Source organism: Martes martes, assembly GCF_963455335.1.
Source record: "Martes martes genome assembly, chromosome: 3".
NCBI classification, from domain to species: Eukaryota; Metazoa; Chordata; class Mammalia; order Carnivora; family Mustelidae; genus Martes; species Martes martes.
This window is the reverse complement of record NC_137890.1, coordinates 34999207-35021838: the sequence shown is the minus strand read 5'-3', so window position 1 is coordinate 35021838 and position 22632 is coordinate 34999207. Positions and strand designations below refer to the sequence as shown.

Genomic DNA, 22632 nt, shown 5'->3' with positions numbered 1-22632 from the left:
TTACATAAAATAAATATTGGACTTACATTGTCAATATATATCCACCCATTGTTTTAACAAGACCTCTTCCAAAAATGTAGTTGGGTTATCCAAAAGTAAAGAATGAGAGAGGAAAATCGGAACACAAGCAAAGGCAAAATAATCCAAAAAGAAGAGAGCTCAGAAGACTCTGTAACACAATTTCAACACTTAGATAAATTATAAAGAAATAAAGAAAAAGCAATCTATTTCTGAAAAGCAGATTAAAACACACAGAGCTAATGAACTTTTTAACAGATTATTTATAAATGATAGACTTTTTGTTTCTAAGACAAACATGAGCGAAATTAAAACCACTGAAATTGGTTTCAGAAACCCTTTTTTCTTCCATATCTTATATGGATCTGTAACTCATAAGACATTAGAGATTTAGAATCCTAAGGCAGAAGCAAGGATGTTCACAAGGCCGCTGGGTTTGAGAGTGGCCTTGAATCACTCAAATGACACACATAGAGCCTGAGTATAAACTATTAATCACCACTTTATATTTAATAAAGTCATATCACCTTTCTATTTGCTTATTAATTTGTGCTTTCTTACACAATTTTGTGTGTGGAGTTTGTTTTGAGCATAAGCTACCTTGTTAAGTTAAATATACTTTTGGGGGAAAAGTTTAAGTAAAAATACAATTATTAAATGTCTATAAAGATGGCGAAGCTTTCTTTCCCTGGATATCCTGAAATGTAATATATTGTATAAAACAGATTTTCCCAAAGACCCCAACCAATGCAGTTCTACATGTAAAATTTCAGATGAAAAACCTGTTTCTTGAAGCCTCATTTAGAAAAAGTCAAAAACTTTCCTGTGAATTCCTGAAATGTTATAATTTTGCAAGAACTCAATTGATGAAAAGACTTAAATATGTGCCATAAAAACATGCACAACGTTGGTAAAAATACAGAGCTCACATTTTCTTATCATTTGTTTTAACTTTTCAACACCTGCATTATATATATATAAATATATATGTATATATACATATATATATATATATTTCAACACCTAACATATATATATGGCTGGATACACACACATATACACGCAAATCCTCTCTCCTTTGTCCCTATGCAGATTATCACTCCCAGACTACAAATGACCCCAAGGAAGTAAGTACACTTCTTGGCTGAACAATTTATCAACAGCTTGAAGTGACAGGAATGGTGATTCAATCCTGTGCCCCCACATATCAGATGTAGGCCACATTCTCCAGTCTGCAGAACCAGAAAGGGAAAAAGTCCCTGTCGCATTTGCCCTTTCATAGAGATGGAAATATTATTAGAAAGGACATAAACAGACTAATTAAATCACAGCAGTATGGCTGGGATGACAGCTGGTACAGCGTGTGACTGAGAAGATCCATATCTGGGAGCAGGAGGTACTTCACTTCCAATCCATTCGCTATTAGGTGCTTTCAAGCTTGCTGTGCAGACATTAAATAATAACATCTCATTTCCAAGACCAAAACGAGTCAAGAAATAAAAAAGGCTTTCTAACCAAGAAATCTTTTGTGCAACAGAGAAAAAAAATCATTTACCACTCAGTTCTGCTTTTGAGATAAAGATGTAATAATGCCATTACCTTTCATCAGCGGGATCCTTGGAAATCAACACTCTTTGCTTATCATGCTGTGAAATACAAATAGAGCTAAAGGCAGGGTCTGCGAGGCACTGCTGCAGCGATATTAACTCACAGATCTGCCCTTTGTGAAGGAAACCGTATCTGTTTCATTAGTGCACACTCTAATTCAAAACTGTTGAAAATGAACTGCACATACTGTTTTAATAACAACATTCCTAATCATTATCAAACTGGTAATTCTCTCAGCACTGGATGTAAGGGTCTGTGTTTCCATTATAACCTGCTGTTAAAGAAAACCATATTTAAGTCCTCTCTTCTTTCCTCTTTTCCAAATGATCGAGGTTCATGGGGCCGGGGCGGGGGGCCTTCTAGATTCTGCAAGATTATGTACGCCACATTATTTCATCCTAAGTGAATTGACACTTTCAGGCACTGATGTCAATGACAGCATTATTTACTTATTATCATTTAGTTATTCCATTTTGTATTCAATTTGACAGGCCAGGATTCAGACAGATGAGTCTGTACAATTTTGGAATATTTGGACACTTTGGAGAAGAATCAGTCGCACAACTGTGCAGCACCATATTTGGTGACAGGGAAAGAGGGCTCTGAGTTATAAACTTGGGGGCTCACACTCACAGGGATGTTGGACCATGAACACCCTAGTGACATCTCCAAGAATAAACTTTCTAATATCAGGTCATCCTGGGATATTTGAAACTTCTATCACTAAACATTATAATTTACAGACCCCAAAGTCAAAGATTCATTTAATCGTGTATTGTCATATGAAGTTAAAATGTAAAACAGATAAATTAGTCATATTAATGAATAAAATGAGTTACCTGACATTAAAAGGGTTGAAGAAGGCCTGAGTTTATTTTAAACTGAAATGCTTGCTCCCACCATATTTTTGAAGTTTATATGAACATTATGGCATGTTGGTATAGATTGACAAGGATCATTTTTAGGGCTCCCCTCAATGAAAATTGTATTTCCAAGGCTGTCATAAATGCTCTCGATCTGCTAGAATGAGATGGAGTCTAGCCTATAACATATCCAAGTGAGTATATCCTGCATTTCTTTATGTTTTATGATTACAAGAATAGAATATCAAATAAAATATTTTAATTTACATTTTTTAGTACGAAATGCTTGAATTATCAGGGTTACTTCACTGCCCTGTCATTAGTAGGAATAAGCAGCATTAAAACTAAAACAAAAACATTAGGCTAGTGTTTCCTAATTATGTTCTTCAACTGCCCATATCAATTAAGAAACTTCATGAAAATGAAGCAGACACTAAATAAAAAGTGGAAATGTTCTCTGCATTCCACTTATCTATATCATGAAATACATTTAGTAATTCATACAGGAAGCTAGTTTGTATTACTGATCAAACTCTGGTTATTTTATTAATGTATAAGCATGGATTTAGAAATATGTGCTCAAAAATTTTTAAGTGAGAAAATTGTTCTTTTAAAAATTGAAATGTATTTTTTCCATAAATAGTCACTGTTATGATCATTGGTATTTCTTTTCTTTTACATAACCAATAAAGATTTTTTAAAAAGTCATGAGAAAAAATGCAAAATGATGCATTTGCTAGAAAATCATGAAATGGGGCCTAATAAAATGACCAGTTTTTAACATACTCATGTGTCATTTAAAAATAATCTAATTTAACACTATCTTATACTTTTTGAGAAACTATTCATAATTCTACAACAATAACATGCTCAGTTCCTTCCAACTCTAATGAAATGGGGATATATATATATGTAAATATATATTACAAGGGTATAAAATTCTATATCATTTTTATATTCAAATTAAATATTTTCCACCCTTACCTATCATGTGTAATGGCTGTAATAGTATGTGAAATTATGTATTAAAATATACTTAATGGTGTCTTGTTTTGAACATTTACATTATTTCAGGTTTGTGTTTTATTTTAGAAATCACCATAAAGTATACCTTCTTGCCTTTTATCTTCTATGGAGTTTTCAAAAATGAAAGAATTTTAGAGCCAAGAGGGTAACTGAGCATCAAGCTGCTTATTTATTAATAAGAAAGCTGAGAAATTAAGAGACTTATCTGAGTAGCTGAGTTATTTATTAGCTATGTTACTACTAGAAGCTAAATCTTCTGTCATATTTTGCTCTCCGCTCTCCCATCTCAGTTTGTGGATGCATCTAAAAGGACTTACCTTGATCACGTTAGAAGATGTTTAAATTTTAGACACTAATTTTTGACAATTTCGGGTTAGCTGTCTATTCTTTATATTTTCACATTAGATTACCATATTTAAAATAGTTAATAAAGAAAAATGCCAGAAGTATTAAATATCTACAAATGCATTGAAATGTATGCAAGAGTAGCTTACTACTTCTTAGACTTTTAATGTTGGGCTAAGCAATTTTGTGAGAAATGTCAGGATATGAAGACATCTTTTGCATAGGGAATGATGTGAACCATATGGCTTACTCACAATCGATTGAATTACAAACCATGGCAGTTCCTACACTTTCAAGAGATGCTTATGTGGTCCTTCCATTAAAATCTCACTAATGTGACATTTGTGAAAAGGTTTATGTTTGGACATACTTTCCTCACCATATGTGAAGTCACAGAGCAAAAGCATCAATTTAAAGTGTTTATATATAAATTGACAGCTATCAGTTCTAAAATATGTCTCATTTCATGTGTCAGAATCCTTTTGGCCTTTTAGGGTAGTCTTGTGTGTGTGTTTCCATGTTTACAAGACCCTGGCTGTTAATATTGTTAAATTTACTCATCAGACAGGAAGAAGGATCTTACAAATCATTGTTAGGCAGTGAAACATTAAGAAAGTTTGAAAAAAAAAAACTTTCCACATTTAATCTGTTAAACAATGGCAAATTTCTTATGAATCAGTGATACTGTAATTGAACTGGAGACATTTTTAGAGCAAGCTTGCTTTGGCTTTTTCACCCTCCGATTTGGAATCTGCTCACAGTACTGCCAGCTTAACCAAAAAGGATTAACTCTCATATCCAACTGAGAACACAGATAATTCTCAGTAATTGGTAAAAAATGAAGATGAATGGGGCTGAGAGATAAGGAGCAATTAGCTCATCAGCAGTTACAGCTGTGCACTCAATCCGGAACCATCTCTTGAGCCTCGGCCCCTTTTAAAAAACCTAAGCAGAATAAGCATAGGACACCCCTCCCCAAAAAATTGCTGTACCTGCCCATCATTTCTCTAGTCTTCCATTTTATTTCCTTACTATACAAAGACACCTGTCATAGCATGCTATGTAAATTACTACCTCTCTCAGGACCTATGTCTAAAGCCAATCTTCTTTTTAAACTTTTTTTTTTTATAACAGAAACCAAATGACTACTGTAGACACTCTTAAATTCCCTGTCAATCGTTTCATTATAGCAGCATCATCTGTTTGAAAATATAAGCAATTCCCTCATCTAATTATAGGAAGGATTTGAGGTTCATTAACATTGCCAAGGCAGAGGATCCAATGTGCAACTGCAGAGCTCTGCTTGGTGGCCTGTGTACTCAGTTTCCTTTTATTTGCTTTCTCAAGGTCTCCAAGACTTTTTTCTGAGATCATAAAATTAATTTTTCCTTCCAAATACACACGTGAGTTAGAAGAAAGGAAATGACTACAGCATAAACTATTCTACTTCTGCAGGAGTGTTTTTGTGTGTTTAAAAAAAAAAAATAAGAGGATGGTCAGCTGGGTAAGATAATTTTATCTCCTATCTGCCTGACTTTTCTTTGCCTCCTTTTTGGTGGTGGTGTTGTTGTTGTTACTGCTGTTGATGGGCAGAAATAAGGAGTAAAGAATATTAAGGAAGAACACAGCTGTTCATCCCAAACTCAAGTTCTTGTGTTTGCTTTGAAATTCCCACATCCCTGTTAACTACTGCAACCTTGAGTGAATGAAAAAAAAAATCGTACATCTCAGGCACGTGAGGAGTGTGGATTTGGTGGGTCATTGCATCAGCATACTCTTGCTTGTGTTCCACGGTGTTCAGAAAGAGACATTCTGAAGTCTTAAGATGACTTCACTTCCTTAAAGAAATAACAGCAGTTAGGGGTTTCTGACTATAGTTTAAACAATGAGATTTTCTTGGGACATCTGTTTTGAGATCACATTTTGAATAGATATGAACTCATTTCCTACTAAGCAAGCCATCTACTATTGTTGATAGCTGTTTACCAGTTCTATGAGTCAGATATTAGCTAGTGGCAAAGGTCCCTCTTAAATCCTCCGAGCATTCTTTAAACTGTGTACATAGTGTTTTCCTTAAATAAAATGTTAAGAGAAGGTAAAAATGCAGTCTTTTCCTGCCTCCTGGTAAATTAGAGTGCACAAAGTCTTGCACTTGGGAATAATATTTAATGTATTTATCTTTGAAGAGTCATTTCCTTTGTTATCGTTAGTTAAGGGAATAAGATATTAGGTTTAGCAAGTATTTAAATAACACAGAAACTACCGAGATGCTCACTGTGTCAATATTTATATAGCATTTAAAAACTAGAAGTAAAAATAAGTTTCCTTTATTTAGATTAAATCGACTGTGATTAATTTAGTACCCTCAAAAATGTACATGATGCCCCCCAAAAGAGATAAGCAGATAAAAACACAGCTATAGATACTATAGGATTGACCTTGGGTTCACCGGTTTTAAATTCTGCCTTTCCAATATCTTAGTCCCAATTTCCAAGCAGCACTTTTTTTAAGCTGGTTATGTAGATCAGTCCCTAAAGCAAAAAAATAGCAATTTATCTGGCCTGTATGTTGTGGATAGTGTTGCCACTAAAAAGAATCCAGGACATTTTTCCTTCTTATCTGCAGTGTAGCTCATATCAGCCAACCTGTCACAAGATAGTACTTGATATAAACAAGAGATTGCAAAGACATCTCAGTAATCAATATCAGGATGGCTACAGTATGGAAACCCCAACCAGTGCATATCATTTGTCTCAGCATCTATTTCTATGGCCAAATGAAGCATTAATTCAAATCATAAATCTATGGTGATTTAAATCTGGGAATGAGCACCTGCCTGCTTTAATGATTTATTTTGTACATTTCAGTAAGCAGGAGATTTGTCCATATGAACTGACAGGTCACCTTCAGATGCCAGGAGCGGACTGTTTATCACCATGCAGACTAGCATCTCATCTTAGCAAGTAAATATTAAACTAAAAGAATCCAATTGATTGTGGATGAGGGAGAATGGAGACACGGCCATATATTTTACTCAGTGTGCTGATGCCTCACTCGGATCTATCCCGAAGTCCTCACTTCTTCCTAAAATGATCATTCTGGTGGAAAGATGTGAGCTCAAGGTTACCATGTAAAATTAGGATATAAAATAATAATTTGTCAGTGTCATCAATTGCTCTAAAGACCTTCTTTTTTTTTTTTTCTTTTTGGCTAATTTTGACAATTCATATTAAGAACCGGAAGGAGTCATGTGTAATGAAAAGATCCCTTCACCTCACTAAGCCAAATCAAGCCAAACCAAACAAAGACAAAATCTGTTTTCTGAGGCATTATGGATTTACTTACACCCGGGGTGGGGGTTTGGGGGTGGGAACTCAGGTAATGTTCCTACACAGGAGAACCTAAAATGTTCACCAGAACTTATGAGCCAGATGAGTACGAGAGAAAAACGAACCCTGAAGTGATCTCAAAAATGTCACTGTACTCAGGCAGGGCTGAGCAGCGACAATACATTATGTAAGTAGCACCCCTCCGAGGGGCTTCACTCCTTCAAAGAGACAATTGATAGATTCATGAGAGCAGTAAGGTTGTATTCTAAAATACAGGCCTTTGAGATTTTTGGGATTCCTCCTGGAATCCATACGCTTCTATACCACTTCCTACGCTAGCTAGCTGATGCTCCTGGATCCTGCATACCCTGTTTGGACTGCCTGCTTACGTAGCCATCCCTCCCATAGACTGGACACCCCCTGAGTACTGGGACTGGATTATAATCATTTTGTGTTACTAGAATGAGCTAAAGTCAAATGCAAACAAAATCCAAAGGACCCAAAAGCTGCCCCCCTCAATTTACTGTCAAGCCTACAGCTTAACAAATACCTAACAGAGACATAGGGAAACAGAGAAGGAAAGAGTTCATGGTTGTAGAAAGAGGAAGAAGGTAATCCTCAGGAGGGCAAATTTGCAATAATAATAATAGCAAAAGCAGTACCATATGGACATTGGGGAGGGTATGTGCTATGATGAGTGTTGTGAAATGTGTAAACCTGGCGATTCATAGACCTGTATCCCTGGGGATAAAAATACATTATATGTTCATTAAAATAAATTAATTAATTAAAAAAAAGCAGTACCAGTATGATAACCTTACTGGTGACCAAACAACGGGATAAGCAGACGTAATAAATAAACACTTGACTAACAGGATCTTCTTTAGTTCTCATGGTGTAGATATTATTATGCCATTTCCCCAATATGCAATGTTAGGCTCAGAAAGTTTACATAACTTCCCAAAGTCACAGAACAGATAATTGCTGAACACGTACCAAGAGGCAGGCACTGCTGTCAGAACTGGAGAAGATGGGGGGCGTATAAAGCAACTACTTTGATCTATGCGAACTCAACTCAATACCCAGGAGTTCCCTGTACCTTCCTCACCCAACCCCTCCACCAAACCTTCTTTCACTGATCTCTAGAAAAAGAGGGAGGGGGTGTGCTCTGAAAGGATAATAAATCATAAATTCTCAGATGACAGCGGCATGTGACACTAGAATAAAAATGACAATGATAACATTTTCCCCCCAAATCAGCTACATATATCTAACAGAAATGATCTACCTGCCTCAAGGACTAGAAATGACACCAATGTTAACACACACTAAAAATATTAAGACTCTGTAGGAAAATTCAAACAAATTTCTGCTCCTGATTCAAATTGGTGTTGGACGGTGGAGGGCAAAACTAAAAAGCAATATGAAGAGCCAACTAAATACCTTGATGGAAGAAAAGTGATTTCCGCCAACTAGAACACAAAAGAAAAATTAAATTGCTTCTTTTTTTCAGTCATTATGGTAGCCCATGTGCCAAAATCATTAAGGTAAACCACAATTTGGTCAGTAGGCAAATGTTATTCTCTAATAGCAAATATGAAATGTATGTCAATGTCTAATTATGAACCATGTTCTCCTTATCTTATGCCTATTGGATTTTCCAAAGTCAACTTCTGTTCTGCTGCTCAGGAAAATCAAACAGAGATTATCATGTTTTAATATCTTTTGTTTTCAATGTTATTAAATTGCTTAATTTAAATATTCCCATTCCCAACACCAACTAGCAAGAACAGCCTACATTAAACGCTTACTCTTCTAAAATTTTGAAAACAATCCAGATTGTTTTGCAACGGTAACTAAAATTTATAGTGGCCAATTACTTGTTTTTAAAAGTGTCTAATTTTGTTCTACTTTATAGGCCAAAGAAGGAGGCTGCTTATTTTTTTAAAAATGGACTTAATAGTTCCAAAAAGAGAATTATAATTCATTCATTTTATTTCAAAACAGTTTTTAATTTTCAAAAGTCTGAATTTATGTGTGTGAACCATGACCTTAACAACCCGCAGCTCTCTACCCTCTCTCTAGGAGCCACACAAATGCAAGCAGTCATGTTTTCCTTCATCCCTTCCAGCTGTAAGGCCAGAGCTTTGGCTCTCTTCCACATCTTTTCATCCTTCTAAGAACTGCCACCTTCTCTATAATCTATTCTCAAATCAGCCCCATTATTGCTGTCCCTTTTCTATTTCCTTTGTGTAGTGCTATGGGGAAAGTTCTATTTTTCCCTTTTCTCCATTAGAAGCTACCCTTTAGCATCACTGCAGCAATGGTATTTTGCATATTGTGGATATATTTGACAATTACTTGCTACTCTAATATTAATACCTAGCGTATGCTCCCATGGAACTGTTGTAAGAATGATTATTACTGTAATTTGTATTATTCCTTCATATACCCTTAACTCTCTGACACTGGACAGAAAGTAGAGAGCTGCTGAGTATCCAAAGAAATAATCTATTAAAACACTGCATGGAGAAGAAAATTTAATCGAACTGCCAAGAATGACTGTGTCCTTCATGAACATATGTTGGATACAGTATCTTATACATATCTTGTAATAGCCAAATTTCTCTTGCTAAATTATATTTTGAGCACAATTTCTAAATTTTAAAGAGAACGATACAGGGCAGTGGCAGAATACATTTGATCTCACCGACAAAGAGACGCAAAAGATCTCATCAATAAAAATGTTAACTCACATGTGAACTTGTGTTTGAAAAATGAACTACCCAAGTGAGTTCTGCAAAGTGAAAGCTGTTGGTTTGGGTTTAAACAATGACTATTCACTTTTCATCTCTTTCTCCCAAATCTCAAGAAAAAAAAAAACAATCAGGAGAAATTGAAGTTGTATATTTACAATGAGAGATATTGATAATGGTTACATAGATATAAAGAATTAACTCTCAACATAATTCTCATTCTTGGCAGCACATGAAAGAATTGAGTTTATATGTCCCGATGCTGATGCAAACTTATTTGATAACAAATCCATCAGGAATTAAAAAGATTAAGTATGGGTTTGCCTGTAATTATGCTAGCCACCTTACCCATAGTCAATATTTAAAACTTCTGATTATTGGGGCTCCTGGGTGGCTCGGTCGGTTAAATGTCAGACTCTTGATTTTGGCTCAGATCATGATCTCAGGGTCCTGAGATAGAGCCTTGCCTGGGGTTCCATACTGGGCGTGGAGTCTGCTTAAGATTTTCTTTCTCCCTCTGCCCTTCCCTACCCACTCACATACACTCTCTATAAAAACTGAACTACACTAAACTCAACTAAAATTCTGATTATTAAAACTTACTTGTATTACAAAAGATGTTAACTGAATGCTGTTAGTAGACATTGCCTATAGAAAGCTGACCCTGTGTTAAAAAATTATGTTGCTAATTATTTATTCAGAGTGCCTGTTGTTAGAGAGGCAAATAGCACCTCCAAAATATCCACTGTTTTCTAAGCTAAAAGGACCAGCTTCTTGAATGGGCACTTGACGGTTCTGTTCTGGAAAAGGAAGTAATTTGGTACCTACAAGATCACAAAAGTTTCCGTGAACATACAACTTACCAACACTTGAATTCATGTCCCCATTTTCGGAATCTGCTCCATGTTGGCTATTAGTGGCATGATAGTTGCTCATGGCTTCCAATTTGATTTTTTTCACCTTCATTGCCTCGGCGATGGCTGCATTGGTAGCAGCGGCAGCTGCTGCAGCTGCTGCTGTCAGACCTTAAAAGAATAAATTAAAAACAAGGTGATTCAAATTCCGATCTTTCATGTACTAGCCCATGTACTTTATAGAGCACACATACAAACATATGAGAGTATCTGACTCCTCTGAGCGCCGCTCTGATAACCTGTGTTCACTCCCCCACCAGCCCATGAGAAAACGTTGACAGGATGGGGAGAATGCACTCCAAACTCCCAAATTAAATATTCTCAGAAACATCATTCATACATAGAAGGATCGCGGTAGAAATGCATCCAGAATTCTCTCTCAAACAGACTAGTTTGAATATGTTACTCCCTGCTTAAAATCCTCTGCAGCTGCCTAGAGAAAGCGGGGAGGGGAGGGATGTCTGAACTGCTTAGCTCAATTCACAAAACCTTTCACTAGGAAGTGTAAACCTACCTAATCACTCCATTTTCTTCATCCTCAGGCCACCCTCCAGCCACCTGCACATGCCACCAATAGGCACACGTGCCCTGACTCTGCGAGCTTGTGCCTTCACACGTGCCTTTCCCTTTGTCTGGAATAGCTTTGCCCCATGGCTCCCTTCCCCGACCTCCCGGCTGCCAGACTTCTAGCCCCAGAGTGAACACTTCGAACTACTGGGCCATGTTTGTCCAGAACAGTTCACCTTTGCTCATCCAGAGAGTGGGACGTAGGAGTGGACATGAGATTAGACACAGAATTTGAGGCCAGACTGTGGCAGAACAGAAAGCAAGGGCCATGCCTTATGGACAGGCCATAGATAGCCAGCCGAGGTTCTGGAGCAGGGGATGGGTTTGTTTTTCTTAAAGCCGTGAACTTTTTTTTTACCAGGTCAGTTCCTTTCATCCTGGCATCCCTCACCCGCAAAATGACATACTTTGCAACATCTGAATAATCTCCCCTAATTCTAAAACTTTTGCAGTCCAGGAGAGGATATGTAACCCTGCTCCCCTTCTTTTTTTTTTTTTTTTTTTTGCTGTGGCTGCTTCAGAGTTTGTGACTACAGCGCTTCAGCTCCATTTGAATTTATCTGTGTGATTTATTTGCACTCCCAGCTGGCGGATTGGAGCTGGAACACCTCTCTCCTATTTTCCTCCCCACTAATCATCACTTCTAGTTACTACAGCAAATAAGTTACAGCCACAGAAACTGTAAGAAAGTCTGTTGTTTTTTTTTTTTTCCTAGAAATCTCTGCTATTTTTTTAGAGGTTAGAAGAGCTCACCTTTCCTTCATATCAGACCAAAGAGGCCTTGACAACTTTCAGCCCAATGCAACAAGACCTTCAGAATAGATCTTTGAGTGAAAAACTGATAACTACCTTCTAAAAAGGCACTGATGTAAACTCAAAGAATTCATCTGGGTCTAGTGTGTACATTTGTTGCCTTTTAAGTCCCAACTTGAACTGATTCTCTCATCTTCCTATGATTGAATTTACTCCCCAGTTACTCATTTCCTTCAAAGGTGTTTCAGAACATTCTCTTTCCTGTTAAAATTCTCCTCGTGTTTCCCAGCAGCTCTCTCTTCCTCGATTTTGCTTTGGCACAAATGTGACCATCTCACATGCCCCTTCCTGTCGTTGCCTGGTGTTGCCCCATCTCTAACTGATGACAGTTCCAGGTTTTTATCTTTTTTGTTTCTTGTTTTTAAGATTTTTTTTTTAATGTATTTATTTGACAGAGAGAGATCACAGGTAGGCAGAGAGGCAGGCAGAGAGAGAGAGAGAGGAGGAAGCAGGCTCCCTGCCAAGCAGAGAGCCCAATGCGGGGCCCGATCCCAGGACCCCGGGATCATGACCTGAGCCGAAGGCAGGGGCTTAACCCACTGAGACACCTAGGCGCCCCTTTATCTTTGTTTTTATGCAGCAGGTAAATCTTGGTAATAGCATTCAAATAATGAAGATAAAACTACAACTTGAGATATGATTGTTGTTATTATTATACACATCTGAGTCAAATAACTCTGCATGATGTAGCCACAATATAAGGATTAAATGATATAGATCGCGTGAAGAAGGCCATATCATGTTTTGCTTTTGAGAGGCAGAGAAAGCATGGATGGGGTGCAGGGGAAGAGAAGAGAGCGATAGAATCTTAAACAGCAGCACGCTCAGCCGGGGCCTGATGTTGGGCTCGATCCCACAACCATGAGAGACCATGACCTGAGCCGAAATCAAGAGTCAGATGCTCAACCGACTGAGCTACCCAAGAGCCCCCGGGCATATCATGTTGTTAAACACTAGGCATGCCCTGCATTCTACTCCCTCAGAAAGTCCAGTCCTAGCTGTTTCCTGCAGGATATGATGGACTGGCCATGCCCCCCTCAGCTAGAAGAATCTTACCTCTCCTTAGCTGGTGACACTAACCCTTGACATTTAAAAATTTTTTTTTTACAATTTTATGTATCTGATCTTATTTATGGTACTATTCTATTTGTCCACTTGACAGTCTAACCCTGCAGTTCTACATTTCAAATACAAATTTCAAAAGTTACACAGTGGTTCCCCCCTTGTCCATGGGAGGTACGTTCCAAGAACCCCCTCAGTTGCCTGAAACCACAGATGGAGCTGAATCTTCCATCTACTATGTTTTTTTCTATATGTTCATACCTATGACAACGTTTAATTTATAAATTAGGAAGTAAGAGATTAACAACAAAATAGGACAACTATAACAATAAACTGTAATAAAAGTTACATGAATGTGGTCTCTCTCTCCCCCTCAAAATATCTCATCGTACTGCACTAGCCCTCCTTGTGATGACGTGCGATGATAAGATATCTGTGTGATGGAGTGGAGGGAGGGAATGATGCCGGCGCTGTGACACAGCGTTGGGCTACTAATGACCTGATGATGATTTGTCGGAAGGAGGATCATCTGCTTCCAGACCGCAGTTAACCAAAGGGGGAGGGGGGGATGGAAACCGCAGATAAGGGGGACGACTGGAAGCATGTGACCCATACATGCTATCCCTGAACTATGTAATACTTATAAGTATTGAATTTTTAGTCTAGTTTAATGCAGTCAGGAAAAAAGCGATGACATTTTCAGCCGTTGCTGATTTTAGGCCCACTAACTCACCTGGCTCACAATTCTAATTCTTTAATAGCTTTCAGATTCAAGCAATTTTCTCCATTTCCCCGGCTCCCTCTAGTGCCGACTGCCACCCTTTCTTCAGGGGAGCCCTATAATAATCTCTCAACAGCTGGCACTGTCCCCACTTCCAATCTCTTAGTCTTCATACAACAATCACCATAACCTTGTGGAAAGGAAAATCCAATCACGACATTCAATGCCTGCTCTTGGGAGCAAGCCGGGTGTTTCACGTGGCTGTCAGAGCCCGTCATGCTCTATCTGTGTAGCACATTCCATCCCCCCAGCTCCCACTTGCTCTCTGTGCTCTAGACACGTCGGCCTTCGCCCATCTCCTCTGGCGGACTCTACATTCCTTTCAAGACAGACTTGGGACATGTTCCCATTTCTACAAAAGCTCTCCCATCCCTGCCCCAGACCAGTGTAGCAGGCTCAGCCTCCTGACTCTTCAATCTACCTGGGAAACAATGATCACCATTTCAAGAATCAGCTCAAAACTCACTTCTTGTGAAGAACTGATCCCCCTTACTACTCCCTCAAGAGGATAACCAGCCATCCTGTCGTTTGTTTTCTCAACCTGCTCCATGTGAGCTTGGCATCCTTTGTGCATCAGAATTACCCAAGGCTCTTTCAAGCCATGCAAATGGCTGAGTCCTAACATAGGACGTCCTGGCTGGGGGACTCCTGCATCTGTATATTTTGGGGGTGGATTTCACTGTTCCCCAAGTCATTTCAGTGTGCAATCTGAGAGGAGAAACTCAGTCCCTTGAATTCTTTTTTTTTTTTTAAGATTTTATTTATTTATTTGATAGAGATCACAGGTAGGCAGAGAGGCAGGCAGAGAGAGAGAGAGAGAGAGAGAGGAGGAAGCAGGCTCCCTGCAGAGCAGAGAGCCCGATTGCGGGGCTCGATCCCAGGACCCTGAGATCATGACCTGAGCTGAAGGCAGAGGCTTAACCCACTGAGCCACCCAGGTGCCCCAGTCCCTTGAATTCTTTAATGCTCTTTTGTGGGAGGGAGGATGGGAGGTGCCAAGGGGGAGGGTGGGTTTAAGGCTAGCTCCTCTAACTAGGTTCTAACACCAAAAGCACAGAAACATGTCCCTAATATATGCATCCCAAACATCGACCACAATGCCTGCCACAAATTGTCACCGAATGAAAAAACACTTCTGAAACTAGATTACTTGGACAGCCACAGGAGAAACACGGTCACTGTTTTAACAATAGGTGTTATTAAAACATTTTGTTGATGTTACAATCAATGTGAAAATAGTAGGAGTAGCAAATTTCGTGAATCTAATACAAAGCAGGACTCTCCCATGCTACCTCTGCCTAGGGCTGGAGAGGATCACCAAATGGCTCACCCACCCCACCCTCTGTGTTTACTGCTCTTCCTGTTGGCCTTGCAATGGCCCTTTCAGATCTCTGATGTAATCTTCAAATCCCCTCCGACTTGCTCTTAGAAAGAGGTCCCACTGTATATTTTGTTCCAAAATGAAGTTCTTTGAAAAAAAAATTATAATAAATGCCCAAAATAACTCTAGCTTTCAGTCTATATAGAGAATTCAAACTGTGAAAACATTTATATGTCATCAAGGATTGTCTACTTGTGTAAATACTGGCAACCCATGCGGTTTACCATGCACTGTTCCCTCCCTGCCTCACCCTTTTCTCAGAGCATTTGTTCCTTCTGCCTCAGATTCACAGATTTTTGTCATGTCTACCTTCAGTACATTGAGTACATTATATTGCAGATTTACCACTGCTTTAACTCTTCCCAATCCAGACGAACCATTTTTTATCTCAGAACTAGGTAATTCCGGGTTTCTCAAAGTGATAGTCAACACCAAGTCCAGCTGTCTCCCATGACAAAGTCAGAGGTGGTCTCCCCCAGACACGCATTCACAGACTATGTCTGGGACGGGCTGAGGACTCTGTGTTTTCACCTTGCAACAAAACATGCGGATTCTGGTGTTCACTGCCCTTAGATTATTTGAGGGCAGTAATGGACACTAAAGTGTGTCCACATCTTACAATAAAAGTTTATTAACCAAGCAGATCATCATTGCCCTTGTTTTCAAAAGCGAGTATGCTTAAGAATCAACAAGGGAACTTGTTAAAATATTAAATCAGGTTCAACCAAGGAATCAGAGTTTGAGACATACTGCTCTAGTGGGATGTAGCCTTCGTAAAAATAAGTCTTCTTGTGCCTTGAGCCTACCACAGCAGAAGCAAAAAGGCCAGCCAACGTAATGTAGCACTTTGTGCTACTGACGCAGCAATCCTGCATATTATTAGCTCCGGCAACCACTTACACATAGGAATCTGTTTGGTATGTACAGCAACTGTTACCGAAATAGCTTGAGTAATCACTCCTGATTCTTTAATTGTAAGTTTTTCACCAGATTTCCTTCTCTCACTGGGAGAAAAATTACAAATGTGTGTGTGTGTGTGTGTGTGTGTGTGTGTGTGTGTGATTATATACTGAAGGAACAAATAAATAATCTCCTATACTAACGAATGATTAACCCACCTATTTTACCTCACTAAACTTACTTTTTTACACCCTCAAAGAACATTTAAATATTTCATACACCAACAACAAAAACATGGACTAAACGAAGCTTAGTTAGATATAATTTCATTTTATTCTACAAGACCCTAAATCCAATGCAGTCAACAAGGGAGAAACATATACTTAACACTCGTTTCACACTAATAAGATAATGGATTAAGAAATATTTTGTTTAAAAAGACATTTTCCGGGTGCCTGGGTGGCTCAGTGGGTTAAGCCTCTGCCTTCAGCTCAGGTCATGATCTCAGGGTCCTGGGATGGAGCCCCACATCGGGCTCTCTGCTCAGCAGGGAGCCTGCTTCCCTTCCTCTCTCTCTCTGCCTGCCTCTCTGCCTACTTGTGATCTCTGTCAAATAAATAAAATCTTTAAAAAAAAAAAAAAAGACATTTTCCTTCAGAGGAAGGATAGTAAGTCATAGTTTGTACACTCCTAGACCTCCAGTTGGCCTTCAGGAAAGGGATCATATATCAAAATGAGGGTAAAGACCATAAACCTTATATCATGCAAAGATATTTTGTTTTTTTTTTTCCTTTCCTATGAAATGTGGAGCTCTACATTTATAATATAAAAGTATAAAAATATAAAATATAAAAAATATATAATTATAAAAAATATAATCTGCATCTACAAGCTCTACATTTATAATACAAAAGAATAAGCAGATGCTTACAAAGAATTTTAAAACACAGATTTTCATATTGTTGTCTGGATTTTGACACAAACACACTGCTGTGGGCTTCATGCTGCTCTGCTCCTTCAGAGAAAATTCTGTATTTTTTTTAACTGCATATTATTAGTTTTCTTTATTCTCTTCTTGGCTTATAGATTTCTTTTACTTTCATTTTTTGATGCTCTACTAAAATATTTAAAATTCAACTTGAATAAGCGACTTTCATGGAAATTACTAGTCACCTAAACTCACTATCATATAGGGAGTAGACACTTGATGGTTAAAAAAATGGACTTCAAAAAGCCTTACAAACTTTGGACAACAGGCATCAGATATACCTGGGATACTGCTGCAAGTTATATAATTCTTAAGGCTTCAACATTCTCATCTCTAAAACAGAGATATCAATTCTGACTTGATAGGGATGTTGTGGAGAATAAAGGCAAAATAATATATGCAAAAGCATGGGCACATTCTTAGCCCTCCACAAATGGTAGTAAATATTATAAAGTAACCAGAATATCCATCATGCCCTTATGTTTCTTTCCCTTGGTTCAGTTACTCACAAAAAGATAACTATGGCAAAAGCTACCTAACAGTATAGAGTGAGAATTTAGCCATTGGACAAATGGAAATCTAAAATCCATGCTTCTATCTAAACATTTTATTTAGTAGTCTACACTGATCTTATTTATCTTAAAGTCACTAAATCCCCACTCTGTGCTGTATTGATACAAAGCCTTCACTACTTCCAATTCAATATCCTAAAACCAATCCACGGGTTTATTTTGGGGAAGAGAAGCAGGCATTGTCACCACTTACAAGTCTTATTTTACTTTGCAAAGATAGCATTTGAAAGCATAAGAAAAATGCTATCAACACAGCCTTTAAATCTTTCAAATGCCATATACAATCCTGATCACTCTTTCTAAAAAAGGGAAAAGTATCCCCGTTCTATTTATTTCAAATAAGTTAGTACCCCTTGTGATAAAGAGTAGATTACAACTATAGATTATAAATATCAATAAAAGAGACATATTGCTGTCAAATTCTTTCTCTGATCTGTTTGTTTGCTCATTAACTTGAAAGGTCCAATCTTTGATCTTTGGTTTCAAAGACATCAAGATGACTTCCAAATGTTTGATATGTTGTCTACTTTTACATCACATTCCATATAAAATGCATTTCCCAAAACGTAATGGTTAAATAAAATGAGTTATATGCAAGAGATAGTAAGCCGTCAAAGCTCCCATATGATAGACTTTTTTTATTAGTTTATGTCACTTTTTATCCAAATTTAGAAGAAACCATTTTAAAGATGTAGTAGTTTATAGCCCATGGTAGTTATTATTAATATTCTGGGATTGATAAGTTATTTATGTCTGGCATTCTTCCTACTGATTATTCAGGGAGACAGGCGGCTTATAAATATCTCATCACTCCACCGTCACAGAAATTTCATCGACAGTGCTCATGCACAGCTATTAGCAATATGAATCTAACCATTACAAGAAGGAGGAAAATCGAACATGTGGCATTAATACGCAGTCCTGGTTCCTAACCATCTGATAGGCAGATGGTGTGAAGCGGATTCTCCAGCTGAAATGAAGGGGCACATCATTTAAAACCTTGTTTGCATTCTAACTGATATCAGTGCCATATTGATATACATGATACATCATGGCAGTATTTGAACAATCTAGTTTGTTTCAGTCATAAATGTTTACTGCCTTGTTTTTTTTTTAATCTTATAAGCATGTTCAGAAGAGTGTATTTTTAATTTATGAAACCTATTGTTTACTTCTGTTGAACTAGAAGATTAGTGGAAAGCAGGAATATTAAATTACTTCAACCACAGCAATATAACCAAGACAGATGAATAAAGTGGGTTTCTATTTTCAATAAAGGATGTTAGTAAAGGAGTTTTAAAATTAGCCCAGGCATTTTGTGCATTAAATGCATTTATTCATTTAAACCTTCTGGCTTTTTTCCCCCCAAGTGGCATACAGAGAAACTTAATGCTTTACATCGCCATTCATTTAAAACTCTCACTGTGTGCAATTAATCTTGTCCAACAATTCAATTCAGAAAGTAAAACATCAAAAAGCATAGTTCAATTCAACAGTCATTACTGTGAAGTAATCTTTCTGCTCCTGACAGTTCCTATAGACTCTTTGCAAAACTCTGTTGAAGGTGCATTGTAAGCTCCATATAAGTTTGAATTACAACTCAATTGAAATCACTCCAAGTCTTAGGAGAACTTTTGGCTCAACGTAACAACTTGAAAATACCAGTACCTTTCCTGCTCCCTGTTTTCTTCCTATCCTTATTTAAATACCCGCTGTCTAAAAAACTGACACTAATTTCCGTTATTTATTTTTTCAATACTTTCTAAATAAAGGAAGATTGTGATCGAAATATACCTGACCTCACCCTTGAATGATTAAATAACAGAAATGATAAGCAACTAGAATAAGCAACTTAATTGTGAATCAGGGTAGACTGAAGATTTTGAATGTGAATTTGTCTCCTAATGTCCATTAGACTGACTTTTCTTGCCCTTTAAAACGCATTTATATTCTGCAGAGAAAAGGAAAATTGATCTTTGAGGCCATTAACGGAAACACTCCCTATACCAGTTTTCAGTTTTTCAATTGATTTAATTAGATTTTTTTAAATGTTTGGATTAACAAAACCCCCCACTAATTTGGAGAAATATATGGAAAGAGTTTATTATAATATTGATAATGCTCATCTATCAAATAGACATCAAATTTAGCCTTCTTATTCTGGACAGCTTAAAATCACAGTCTCGCAGAGTAAAGAAAGTAACAGCAGTAGTGAAATTGGTGGAGGGAACACCATGGGGGTGTCTTTTTGGCCATGTGTTCAATCACTGAGGAATTTCCATGGAAGGTTTTGAAACACTCAGCTTCTGACCACTAACTCACAGAATCAGGCTGGAACACAATTAATTAAAAATTTTAAATTACTATTGTTTAAAATAAGAAAATAGGTAATTTATGAAAAGCTGAAGTTGGCACAAAAAGGTCTTGAATATATCACTCTCACTTTTACTCCATCTGTTAATATTACCGCCTTTAGAAAAATAGTTAACAGCCACTTGGGGTCTAGACTTCTAAAGCATGGAGACGAGAAAACTATCTAATGCGACCCTTTTATTTTACTGATGATGAAACTTAGGGGCAGTGAGGTTAATCATTTCTATAAAGTCACACCATTAAATAATGATAGAGTAATCCCAATTCCCTTAACTCCCAGTTCAGCATTGACCACACTGACTCTGTCAATAAATGTAAAAAGAAACGTACAGAATACAGTAAACTACAGAATCGTTGAAAGAAAATGAATCCCCTTTGCTCAAGTAGCTTATAGATTGTATAGGGAGGCAAGGTTATAGACACTCCAATGATGTCATAAGTATAAGCTGACTTCACAGAGAAAGCTGACGTAAATGTTCATCTGTAATTCAGTTTCATAGAATTTAGAACATATCTGCCACCGAAACACTGGTCTTTCAACTTCAATTGTGCCTGCAACTTTTAACCTGGTCTATGGGTAAAATACAGTATTTATATTAGCTTGAGTCCTATATTTTAACTATGGCACCACCCCCCCCAAAAAAAAGAGAAGAGCAAATCATTATTTTCCCTCTGTATCTTGAATATCGAACAAATTCTAGAAAGAAACAAATTGAAATAAGTAAACTCTGACTCTAATTCTCTTTAAAGCACCCTTATTATTATTATTCCATCTCCAATAAACTGCTCATTAGATGTCCTCATGTTTGTCTAAGGCCCAAATATTTTTACTACTCACATGACTCATCGCCCTAAATTACTCAGTACAATGACTCCAGGCAGGTGCCTCGTACTAGCCTGAGAATAACTGACTGTGTGTGACATTCTGAAAGGATGTTTTTTAAAGAGGCTACTTGTCAATATATTGGTGACAGTATGATAAGTGAAAAGAAGAAATGGTGCCATAAATTTAATTTCCTGCAAAGGAGTCACCCCATTGGCATTTTAACCTACGAATAATCTCCCCAAATGTTCACCTACGTTTCTCAACACCATGTAAATCCTCTCCTAAATCCTTTGATACTTCAATAAGTCTCTCTCTTTTTTCCTTTTTCTAGAATTCAGATAGCATGTGGTTGTTGGTAAGAAGGGGAGAGGAAATAAGAAAAAAGTGTCACAGAGGTGGCCATTTTTTACATGAAGTCTGACGTCGGGGAGGGATAGAAGTAACGGTAAAAGGTGTGGCCACAACCTTTTTCTGATATAGGAGTGCACATTTTTTTCAAGGAAAAGACACAAGGAAGAAATGTAATTATATAAAACACACACACTTTGTGAACAGTGGTCTAGGTCTGTGTTGGGAACAATAGACAGCCATGTTCACTGAATAACAACAGGAACAGGGGGACTAATTGAGACAATATATTCTTCAGCCCTCTGTCATTAGATTCTAACATTTCTATCAACATCTCATTGAATCTCCACAAGCAGCCTAAAAGGTAGATATTTTCCTCATTTGGTTATAAGGAAAATGTGAATGGCGACAGGCCAATTGTAGTACTTGGAAAAAAGAGGTTTTTGGTCGAAGTTTTCAAGTTGGATAATAGAAAAAGAATAATCCTCATTAATGTAGAAGCATATATAATATAGCCATGTGATAGGGAAGATGCATAAGAAATACAGGTTAGGGGCACCTGGGTGGCTCAGTGAGTTAAGTCTCTGCCTTCGGCTCAGGTCATGATCTTAGGGTCCTGGGATCGAGCCCCACATTGGGCTCTTGGCTCAGCAGAGAACATGTTTCCCCCCTCTCTGTCTTCTGCTCTGCCTACTTGTGATGTCTCTCTCTCTCTGTCAAATAAATAAATAAAATCTTAAAAAAAAAAAAAAGAAAGAAATATAGGTTATAGTTCATAGTCTCTAGTGGTTGTCATCTCTGGACGGTGGCATGTTGAACAGATGAAGCCCTAACCTTGGCACACCTTTGTAATCAGAGTCAAGTTACTTATTTTTTATTTTTAGTATAGCAGACAAATTAGTTGTCTGATTTTGAAGCAACCTGGTACTTTATCACTCAAGAAATAAATGCTATCTATGTTTAAAACCATTCCCCTTTTGAGGTTTCGTTAGTACAGTCAACCCAGCTCACCTAGGAATGGAACAGGTAGATGTCAAGGAACAGCTACCCATGGTTATTATTACTCACTTCTGCTTTCCTGCTGTGAAAAATCATTATTACGGAAAGAACCATTTAATTCCTAACATGGCAAGGAATGTGAGTCTTTTGTGTATTCCAACAG

At 37.5% G+C, this 22632-nt stretch overlaps 1 protein-coding gene across 2 annotated transcripts in view; it reads right to left on the bottom strand.

The window, feature by feature from the left end:
• Window positions 1–22632, bottom strand: part of DACH1 (dachshund family transcription factor 1) — a gene marked incomplete at both ends in the record, with an annotated part of 421017 nt that overhangs the window by 177675 nt on the left and 220710 nt on the right. For both annotated transcript variants that reach the window (XM_080798598.1, XM_080798597.1), the window contains one exon: window positions 10809–10970. In XM_080798598.1, the coding sequence (XP_080654724.1) occupies window positions 10809–10970 (162 nt within the window). The remainder of the gene's footprint in view (window positions 1–10808; window positions 10971–22632) is intronic.